Below are 11,791 nucleotides of genomic sequence, written 5' to 3'. Positions count from 1 at the left end.
AAAACCCCTACAGGGAAAAAAAAAACACAAAGAAAATGGTAGTAACATTGCGACAAAAAACACAAACCCAGTAATCTAAATCTATTACCAGCGGAGAAATTCCCCAAAACGAATCTGATAAAAACATCAAGATACGACCAGATTCAAACATCAAGAAACGACCAGATTCAAACGAACCTGACATGAATATCCAGAATGACGGTAGTTAGTGGATGGGGTTGGAGTTTTAAAGACAAATTTGGAATCACCTTTTAATAAACGCAAGTAGAAGGCTTTTCACCAAGGAATCAATACAAATGCACATCATGCTATAAGATAATTACTATTCATTAACAAGAATGCAAAATCATTCCAATCTTGAACAAGGCTTCAATGCTATCTATAATATATGGAGAAAAAAAAAATAGACGATGAAATAAAAACGACAAATGCAAGAAATTTAACCCCATCATTTACTCAACTGACTTATAAATCATTCCTGAAACTCAATCTCAACAACCACGTCTTTTAAGAAGAAAATATAAAACAATGGCATCATGTGACACCACTCACACAACAATAACAATGCGCAAGTACTAAGTAGTCATCAAAACTTGCTTCTTTATTGTAAATAGTCAGTCTACAAATACAAAACTCCACAACATGCAACTTATATCTATTATATACATTTCATGTTAAAAACCTTATTATTCAAACCACCAAACATGTCTACAGCCTCGATCTTCGGATGCATTTCATAGGATTAAAGTGTGAATGTCTCCTACCCGAACCAAATGTAGCAAATGAAGATGAAGATGATGACAACTTTAAATCCCAATCCTCCACATTCTTTGGAACACGAACATCAAACAAGATTTGACCAAGAATCCCATGAGCATTAATCATTGGTGGGGCCGACCGTGGGATAAACCGTTCTTTCGGTTCATCATGAACGGACCCCACGTCTCTACCTTCATGGTACTCAACCGAGCCACCTGGCACAACAAAGTGATCATTCAAATCAAGTGTCACTCTATGGAGGTTCTGGTATTGGTTCGAGCTCGAAACCGCTTCCCTTAAATGGTGCAGCGGTTCCGAGGTTGTACTGTTGTGGGCCCCACCGACCCGTTCGGTTCTTCGCGAGTATACGAGTACGGCTTTTGTCAGGAGTTCGGTTACACCCTCTTTGTACTCATCTGGATGGTATCGATAGTGACCTACGTAAGTAACACCGATAAGGTTTTTTTTCAAAATCTGAATTATAGAAATCTGAACGACACAGAGCTGAATCTCAGTGGATCGTGGCAATAAGCCAACCAGTATTAGTATTACCTACATGAGGGGAGCTACTCCATTTTACGAATTTGACATCGCCACCGAGACTTTGTAATCGTTGAGAAAAGTTGGAGATGATTTGGTAAGGGGCGAGATCGTCGTTTTCTGAGCAAAGTATTAGATATGGTGCTCCGTTTCCCTATATTTTAATTTGAAAATAAGAAATGGAAAAGGGGTTGAGTGGAAAATGATAGAAAGGTGAGAAATGGGAACTTACTATAGTTGAGTATAAAGTCTGCCAATATTCTGCACGTTGTGACTCCCATTTGTTAAGAAAGAAAGCATCAAGAGTAGATGAGATACCATTTGCAATCCATGTTGCTATTATGGGAGGGTGAGAGAGTTTGAGAATGCTTGGGTGAAGAACAAATCGGGTGCCCAAATCACTTGTGAAATCAACTGGACAAGAATCAAATATGTGTCCAGAGAGACAATCTCTCACAAGTTGATATTCATCCTATCAATGAACACAAAACAAGTTTTCAAATTATTGATTTTTTTTTTCTGGATTTTGCATGTATAAAAACTAATGGCTTGATCGATCATATTAGAAAAATGATACAAAAGAAAAAGGAAGAATAAAGTGCATACCAGATTTCTATGAGGTTCACTCTTTGAGTCGATTATCTGTGTACCAAAAAGATTACCACAATTTTCTTGGTTAATCATCATACTATGTTAGTATTGTAATGATCGTTTGTAATATGATGTTATATAATATATTAATCTGAAAATATATTTACCTGCAAAACTTTATACATGCAAGCTTTGGGGCCACCAGAGAAAGAAGCAAAGACAACTGGGCATGGCCTTTTCTTTAGCTCCTTCATATACAAAACAACAAAAATTTGTATCAAGTTCAAGCCTATAAAAATATTTAATATAACATATCATCATATAAAATGGGAAAAAGAAATCTGAACTAATCAAGAAAAAGAAATAAAACGGTTTTTCTGTCTACCAACACAATGAGTGGTAAGAAGTTATAAAACTTACCTTAACAAGCTCATTTAGAAGGTCCACTGCCAAAGTTGTAGCCTTATCAGGGAAGAACCTGTGAATCATTTGCAACGTTTTTCAGCAACTTTTAAAGCTAAAATGACCTAATTGTCTCAATTTTACAAAGTATTTGTGGTACTGAATTTGATAGATAAAATTTGCTTTCAATTTGAAAGCAAATTTTTATTTAGAATACTTTAAAACTCTCAGATGATGGGAGGGTATTTTGATATCCAAATAGTGATATATAGATGGGACAAAAAAGAGTATTAAGTTCCCAGCTATATGTTATCTCCTAAACCTCAAGAACAAATCAGATTCATCATGCCGAATAACCCAAAAGAATCACTCAAAAACCGAAAGTCAAAGCTTTAGATGCCCCAAAATGAAGCCAATTGGAAGCAATTCCACTTCTTTCAAGTAAAGAATAGCTACACTTCATGTAAGAAATTGATAAGATTTGATACTCGTATTAGATTTCAACTTGTTAAATTTTTTTTTTCAGGAGAAGTATTTCAATTCACGTCGCTTCGAAATAGATAACAAATCGATTAAAGTTAAAAGCCGAAGTGTATATTAATTATGTAACAATCGGAGTGCCAAACTAAAATCGGGAATTGGGAATAACACCAGATGAAGATTAGGGTTTATAGAAGATACTAATTAGGATTGGAGAACACATACAGATTAAGAAATTGCGAATGGCAGACAAGGGAATCCCAACCGAGAGAGGAGTAAAGGTCAACATAGTTCTTCAAATGCTTATCTTGACTTGACATCCAAGCGAATACAACCACTACTCCTTTGTTTGGTCCTCTTCTTCTTTCTTCTTCTTTTCTCTCCCCCCAGTAGAATCTGCCCCCAAATCCCCACATTCTCCCCCGTTTTTCCTCTTGATCCCCCTAAGAAAACAATTTAGAGATAAAATTGAACAATTATACTAACAAGAAGAGCAGCAGATTACTTAAAGGTACAAGCTCTGCCTGAGAGAGAGAGAGAGAGAGAGAAGGGCGTATGGAGTTATGAGAGATGATTATTAGTATTTATATTCTAGGTTCTATCTTCTTTGGATGATGATGATTCGTGATAATGAGTTCTACAAACAAAAGAAAAAGATTGACGCAAAGGTGGATTGGTTAATATTTTAGGACAAATTACATGAAATTCTCAAAACTTATTTTCCGGTTAACTACTATAAATATAAATAGACCCACATAATTATATTTTTTCATGTTATAACAAAATAACCATAAACCATTTTAAAATTTTAAACCATTATATTTTGAGAAATTAAATATCCTCTTTCATTTTATTAAAATAACCATAAACCATTTTAAAATTTTAAACCATTATATTTTGAGAAATTAAATATCCTCTTACATTTTATTTTTATCTATTTAAGATGATAACAAGTGTATAAATTTGACATCTCAATCAAATTTAAATTAAATTTAATGACATTTGTTACCATCTAAAATAGATAAGAAGATTGTAGGAAAAAAAAACATAATATTTAATTTCTCTTATATTTTTTCATATTCCATCACAAATTCACGATATAACAACTAGGTTTTTTTTATCATGTAGATTCCCAGCTACACATTTGCAAGAATAATCATATTTTTTACGTGATTAATTTAAGTTAGTTTCTATAAACTAATAGCAATCTAAAATACCGGTTAGAGTTTTATTATTGAAAAAATAAATATAATTACAAATAAAAATAAATAAGACTATAAATAGGAAAGATATGTGGGGCTAACCTAGCTAAAGGGTTAAACGAAATATCCAATAAACTTTTTTGTAAACAGATAAATCTAATTTATTCATAAACTAACATCTAACTTCGCATATGTCCACGACGAGACTTGAACATTCAGTTTCAAAAAGGGAGGGCGCCACCTGATACAGCTGGGCTAGAAACTTATTATTATCCTAACATCTCCTCTCAAGCTAACAATGCGGTAGAAAAAAAAAACATTGGGAGTTGCCTTACAAGAAATGAAAACGAGAAGGCTAGTGTGCCTTAATAAACACTCATATCCACAAGCATCCAATAATCCGGCAATACCAACGGTGCGTTTGCGGCGACAGGCAACAAGGGCTTGGCGCTCCGGCCAAAGGTTGCAAGTCGAACCGTCGATGATGTCGATAGTTTCCCGAACGCACCTCCTTTAAAAGTGAGGAAATCGTTGATTAAGGAGGCTTCATGTGGAGTCAAAAAGTCTTTCAGTTCGTTGAGTTTTCATGACATGCTTAATAATAGGACGTTCACATCAATGATATGTCCCACTTCCGTGTTGAATTTGATGGTTAATCTTTAATCATTAAGAGTTTACTTTACAAGAAACTAAAACGAGAAGGATGATATTGTCGGTGAATATCTGAGTCCAATGTGGCAAGTTATGCGTGTTTGGTCCAGATCACAGTTACTTGGAGTGTTGTCCACGTTCTAGAGTCCTTGAGTCATAAGGAAACGTATTTTAGGAAAGTGTAGATGTTCCTATAACAGAATCCTAGTTATATTCTATTGTGTTTTGTATAGTATATAATGAGATAGGATCCTGTAATCAGAAATTGGAGTTTTTGAGATAGTTTTCTTCAATAATAAAGTTTGCGAGTTTATGCAATTACCTCTTTAATTGGTATCAGAGTAAAGGGATAGAAGGAACCTGTGTTGAGAATTTATGCTGTGGTGAACACCATCTACAAATTTTTCTGCTTGAGTTTGAAGCGGTTATGTTCGTGTGGAGAGTTACGAGTGCAACAGCTTTGCTGTTTTCGTGAGCCTGTGATAGACAAGATAACGAGAAGACAATCTGATTTCAGAGAAGGAGTTCGTGTGCAGAACATTCACAACCTTGTGGTTCTTCTATTATATACCTACGGTAGAGAGAGACCCCGTGTGAAACATCAAGCAGAGAACCTGTTCGGAACAGTGAATTGTTGATCATTCCTGTTCGTGTAGTCCGAGTCAACCCGAAATCTGAACTCGATCGTGACAGAAGCAAGAGTAATCGACGGCTACTCGGTGTTCTTGTTGTGAAATCGTCTACGTGTATCTGCCTCGTGTGGTCCTGCTTGAAGAGATCGTGAACGAGCACCAGATCATTGATCGTATTTTGTAATTTGCCCTAAAGAAACGTGTTTTTGTTTGACTTTGGGCCCTCCATCATAAGGCATATTTGGGTTTTTTTTAATTGGCCCAAAATTTGATTTGCCAATTACAAATCGTGATTTCAATTTTTGTTTATATTAGAAACAAGTCATATTTTTATTTGATTTGTGTGGAGGAATCAAACATTAAACCGAGATGTCGGGAGGAGAATCGTCCCAACCACCGGCTAAGGAACATACGTCGTTCACGTTACAATGTCCGACTTTGACATCGACGAATTACACAATTTGGAGGATGCGCATGGAGGTGCTACTCGGGATTCATGGTGTTTGGGATGTGATTGATCCCGGACTAGATGATATGAAGAAAAACAACATCGTGAAAGGATTGTTGTTTCAATCGATTCCGGAGGATTTAATCCTTCAAATCGGTAATTTAAAAACCGGAAGAGAGATGTGGGAAGCGATTAAAAGTCGTAACTTAGGAGCTGATCGTGTGAAGGAAGCCCGACTCCAAACTCTAATCATGGAATTTGAAAATCTAAAGATGAGTGATAATAGTACAATAGACGAGTTCACTGCAAAGTTATCCGAAATTGCCTCAAAATCCGCTTCACTGGGAGAGGTCATGACCGAACAGAAGCTTGCGAAGAAGTTTCTTACGAGCCTTCCTAGACGATTTGTCCACATGGTTGCAGCCCTTGAACAAGTTTTGGACCTTAAAACGATTGGCTTTGAAGACGTGGTTGGTCGCTTAAAAGCTTATAAAGAAAGAATCAAAGGTGAAGACAAAGTAATCAAGACTCAAAATAAATTACTTTATTCCAAAATTGAATCGTCCAACAGAAACACCGATTCATCAAGAGGTAGATGTCGGGGTTCAAATAACCGAGGAAGAGGACGTGGTGGTGGACGTGGCGGTGGACGTGGTCGGGGTAACACCCAAAATCACGGTCACTCAGAATCCTCTAAAAATCGTGAAGATCAAAAGCAAAAAGGAAAACAACGCGAGCAAAGAGATCTCTCAAATATTCAATGTTACTGGTGTGACAAGTATGGTCACTTTGCTTCAAGATGCCCAGATCGAATGAAAAATCATGAGGCTAACCTTAATCAGACATACGAAGGAGATACTAATCATGAAGAAGGGATGTTCTTTATGATGAATACAATTCAAGAAACGGTGTTCTTGAACGAAGATAAATATATCCCTCCAAAAGTTGAAGCAAATGTCGATGAAGACGGAATTTGGTACTTAGACAATGGTGCGAGCAACCACATGACCGGCAACTACTCTTATTTTTCTGAATTAAATAAAAACATAACGGGTAGAGTAAGATTTGGAGATGGATCGTGTGTTAGCATTAAAGGAAAATGGTCAATTTTGTTCGAAGGGAAAAGCGGTGAGCAAAAACTAATGAAGGATATTTATTATATCCGATCACTTCGTGGCAATGTTATTAGCCTCGGGCAATCTACAATAGCCGGTTGTGATATTCGGATGCGAGGTGATTTCCTAACCATGCGAGATGGAGATGGAAGATTACTTATGAAAGTCCCGAGAAGTGCAAACCGGCTCTACAAAATAAAGTTAAAAGTTGGAAAACCACATTGCTTACAAGCCAAGTTTAATGATGAAGCTTGGTTATGGCACGCGCGACTTGGCCACATTAATTTTGGCGCGATAAACTTGATGCACAAGCTAGCTAAAGGGGTACCCGCAATCCAACATCAAGACCAACTTTGTGAATCTTGCATGGTTGGAAAACAAACAAAGCATTCGTTTGCAAAGAAAGCTAATTATAGAGCTACAAATATTCTCGAGATGGTGCATGGAGATATTTGTGGACCGGTTGATCCCCCCACCCAAGCGGGTAATATTTATATTCTAGTTCTTATTGATGATTATTCTAGATACATGTGGTCTTTTCTTTTGAAGCACAAAAGTGATGCATCCGGAATTATTAAAAGATTCAAGATATCAATTGAAAAACGAACCGGTAAAGAAATCAAGACTTTCCATACGGATAGAGGTGGAGAATTCACATCGACTGAGTTGAATCGTTTTTGTGACGAAGAAGGGATTTCACGTATGTTGACGGCCCCTTATGCACCTCAACAAAACGGTATAGTTGAATGGAGAAATCGGACTCTACTCGAGATGACACGGTGCCTAATGAAAGCAAAAAATATTCCAAACCATTTTTGGGGCGAAGTGGTACGACATGCAACGTTTATCATAAACCGTACACCTACTCGAGCATTGATAGGTGCTACACCATTCGAGAAATTTTATGGTGAAAAACCAAATCTTGAAGATTTGAAAGTATTTGGTTGTGTTGCATATGAAAGAGTAGTCTCAAAACATTTTGTAACGACGTAAATTTTAAAACAATTTTTCATTTTTCAAACATAATAAATCTCATATAATATTCTCAAAATCTCATGTATCAATGTCATCACAATAAAACATATCCCAGAATCTCAACACAGAATCTTCTGCCAGTGTGTACAATTCATGCTGGCGCCTTCCCGCGACCCTCGCTGATACCTGAAACACATATCACCTAACACGGTAAGCATAAATGCTTAGTGAGTTCCTCAAAATACCACATACAACACATACGCCACTCGAGGCTACAGTACGACCCTCCGGTCGATGTGTCTCAGCGGGAACCTCCAGTCTCGTAGCTCGTTGGACCCTCTGGTCCGGTCATAGCTCGTTGGACCCTTCGGTCCGGTCTGTATCGTTGGACCCTTCGATCCGGTCTATATCGTTGGACCCTTCGGTCCGGTCTATATCGTTGGACCCTCCGGTCCGGTCTATACAACACATTGCATACATATATCACAATGCACATAATCTCATACATACACATAGCACACAAGACCCTTCGGTCTACACATAGATACCACTCTAGGTAATGTATAGTGAGAAGACTCACCTCGGCTAGCAGGTGAGCAAATAACCTCGCGCTCGGATCTCGAACTAGTCTCCTCCTAACACAAAGGATGAATATCTCTTATTATTACTCTTCTCACGACTCAGATAATTGAAGGCGGGTCTTTCTCTTTCTAACTCATTAAAGTGGGTAAAAGACCATTTTACCCCCTGCAAGGTCTCCATCACATATGTTGACCAAAACCCCATGGTCAACAGAAGTCAAACTCGAGTCAACAGTCCAAGTTTGACCCGACTCGTCGAGTGCACTCCTGCGACTAGTCGAGTCCCCTCGTATCCTCAGAAGTCTCAAAAGTCCAGCTTAACTCGTCGAGTTGACCCCCAACTCGCCGAGTTATCGCACAATCAATCCATTGGGACAAACCCTGCCGACTCGTCGAGTCAGGTCATGGACTCGGCGAGTCCCTTTGATCTGATTTCTCATTCAGACGATTTCAACCAGATCTATCACTCTAAACTATAGATCTATCATCCCAAGGCTCAATAATTACGTAAAGCTTCGATCTTTACGTTCATACATGATGCTATTGCTTCAAAACGCCAATACATGCTCTTCATGAAGGTTTTTGCTCATCAACCCTCATTTGGACCACTAAAGCTGAGACATCTAGACTCTAAGGACCTTAGGAGGTCCAGATCTGAGGTTTCCAACCACAACCAGGTCTCATTCGACTCATAGATTCAAAAGAATGGAAGCAAAGCCCTAAAACTCCCAAAATGAGATCTAGTACAAGGAATGAACAAGATGAGAACTTTGTACCTTCTCTTAGCAGCTGAAACACTCAATACCACAGATCCACTGCCTTCCTTTGTTCCCCATCAAGAAGCTCTTCATCCTTCTCCATAGAAATGCACCAAGAACCACAATATGAGCTTCTCTCTCACTCTCTAGCTACAATAGCAAATATGGTTTGCTCTCAGGGCAAGGTAGCCGCAGTTGAGGCTATAAATGCCTTTAAATAGGTCCCAAACCCGGGAAATTAGGGTTTCTCTGCCCAGCACCTACTCGACGAGTCCCTCCTCTGACTCGTCGAGTCCATTCATTAAATCCACGCGGCAATCTCGACTCGACTCGGCGAGTTGGTCCCTCAACTCGTCGAGTCCCTCCTTAAATCTCAAGATTAACATACACAATAATGTCCCTGAAAATCCGGATGTTACAATTCTCCCCCACTTGAATTAGATTTCGCCCTCGAAATCGCTTCTCAACAACATATAGATCTAATCCAATAATCGAACAGCACCATCCAAAGGATCTCATACCACATAACTATCTTTCTCTCTGGGCACCTGAATCCAACAGGAACTCCTCCCTGGAAAAGGACAGACTCACTGCCACTACGCTACCCCTCCTGACTCTCAAGAGTCTGGAAACTCTAGTATCTCGATACACAGCCAGACCGCTCTCTTCAGGTGTCACCTCGTTATTCGCTCCTCGAATAATAAACCCCGATAGCTCACTGCACCTCTGATTCTCTGGTGGGGATCGATAAAAACAAGTCCATGCCCAAAACTGGCTACCGATCACTCGTCCCAGACATGATAAACAACCCAGATCATATACCAAGGAATGGAAGGATCACATCACACCAGAGGCTCATCCACTGTACTGCAATCAAATCCATCTGAACAACGAATCCTCAACACCCTGACCTCAAAACACAGATAATGATCATGCTTGTTCTGAAGCATCCTCCGACATCTAACAAACTTAAACCTCAGCTCCCCTCTCAAAACTGAGCACCGGGTCCTCACCCGACCCAGCAACTGAACCTCTAAAGGTTACCCCTTGCATGTCCCAAAATGTCTCGTCTACTTCCTTTCCACAACAACTATCTCGGCCCAGTGTGACACACACCAGTCACGGAGTTCGCTGTACCTCAAGCGAATACTGAATTCGACTCACTCTCGATCTCTGTCGTCCACTACTCATTAGTTCCATGCGTTTCACGGTTTTCCCATACTAACGAATTGACCCACTCCGGTCCAAGACACCATATGGAACAATACCCCCTTCCAAATGAAATGCATCTCTGAATCTGGAATCTCATTCTGTCTACTCGATACACTACTAGAATCGAACTCAACTCGAGAGTCTGATCCGGCACAGAATTGGAACCACTCGTCCCAACGAACCACTCAACTCATGACTCATGACCCGCAACTCATGCGTTCTTCACTTATCCACTTCCCTTTGGTTGCGACAACCATTACTCAATTCAGAATATAACAACTCCCGACAATTATGGAGATCCCAGTCTCACCCCTGATTCAACCACCAGGCTCCCACAAAACTCAAATATTAGGGCTACCCAAGCCCAAAACTCCTCTGTCTCATGCTCTGATCAGAGAGTACTTCGTCGCAACATTCTCTTGCTGACTAGTGGGTACTACGGCTCCCTGCAGTATCACAACAACCTCTCACTGAATAGTGAGTACTACGGCTCCCCGCAGCATCACAAGAACCTCTCACTGAATAGTGAGTACTACGGCTCCCCGCAGCATCACCACAACCTCTCACTGAATAGTGAGTACTACGGCTCCCCGCAGCATCACCACAACCTCTCACTGAATAGTGAGTACTACGGCTCCCCGCAGCATCACCACAACCTCTCACTGAATAATGAGTACTACGGCTCCCCGTAGCATCACCACCCTTGCTCTTACCACTTCACAATCTCATCCTCAGGTCGACGCCACACTGCGATCAATAACTCATGCCCTGCGGACCAACCATAGGTGTACATACTTACCCAAATTATGCATTGCTATTTCTGACGACATCTGCCATAACAAAACACCTTTCCCTGCTGCAATCCACATTCTCGAATAATCTCGTTTGATGTCAACTAGCTGAAAGGGCTCCCACTGGAACCGAAGACACCTGATACACCACTCGTCATCCCATAACTCAAGTCTCAAAATAGTCCGAAATTTAGAACATCATACTCGGATACCTCGGTACACCATCACAGAACCTCATGATGTCCTGTCTCAACCACTGATCTCCTACTTACCGCATCATACACAGATACAACAATGTGTTCCTTCAGGATTCACCACTAATCTTCATGCCACACACGGTCTTCGATCGACAGCCACCTGTCGTGGAGACACTCATCCTTTCCTTAACACATACCACATGCACTATCTCGCTCTGCACTTCGCCTTGGCCACCAATAACCCTGGTCTCAGGAATCCGCACCGCAGGTCTCTATATCCAGTTCTCCAACCACTCTTGAACAACCTATAATCTCCTTAAAGGTACCCGGTTCTCCCCCACTCAGGGTTCGAACCATCACCAATTGGTTCACCAACAATCTATCCCACCGACTGTTTTTACCAATAACATCGCACCTACCCTTGGAAGGTGATACACAATGCTCGATGATCTCCCCG

At 39.9% G+C, this 11,791-nt stretch overlaps 1 protein-coding gene across 1 annotated transcript; it reads right to left on the bottom strand.

The window, feature by feature from the left end:
• Positions 1-580: 580 nt before the first annotated feature.
• Positions 581-3,418, bottom strand: LOC145106138 (uncharacterized). The gene is made up of 7 exons (XM_079043185.1): positions 2,998-3,418; positions 2,311-2,368; positions 2,058-2,138; positions 1,906-1,941; positions 1,532-1,771; positions 1,312-1,453; positions 581-1,196 (listed from the first exon to the last, which is right to left on the bottom strand). The coding sequence occupies exons 1-7, from the start codon at positions 3,186-3,188 to the stop codon at positions 709-711; spliced, it is 1,236 nt and encodes a 411-aa protein (XP_078899311.1). The 5' UTR covers positions 3,189-3,418; the 3' UTR covers positions 581-708.
• Between the last annotated feature and the right edge of the window lie 8,373 nt (positions 3,419-11,791).

This window comes from Lactuca virosa, chromosome 1 (genome assembly GCF_052849685.1).
Source record: "Lactuca virosa cultivar CGN04683 chromosome 1, Lactuca_virosa_CGN04683_v6, whole genome shotgun sequence".
Lineage (NCBI taxonomy): Eukaryota > Viridiplantae > Streptophyta > Magnoliopsida > Asterales > Asteraceae > Lactuca > Lactuca virosa.
Note: the sequence above shows the minus strand (reverse complement) of the source record. Positions and strands in the feature narration are given on the sequence as shown.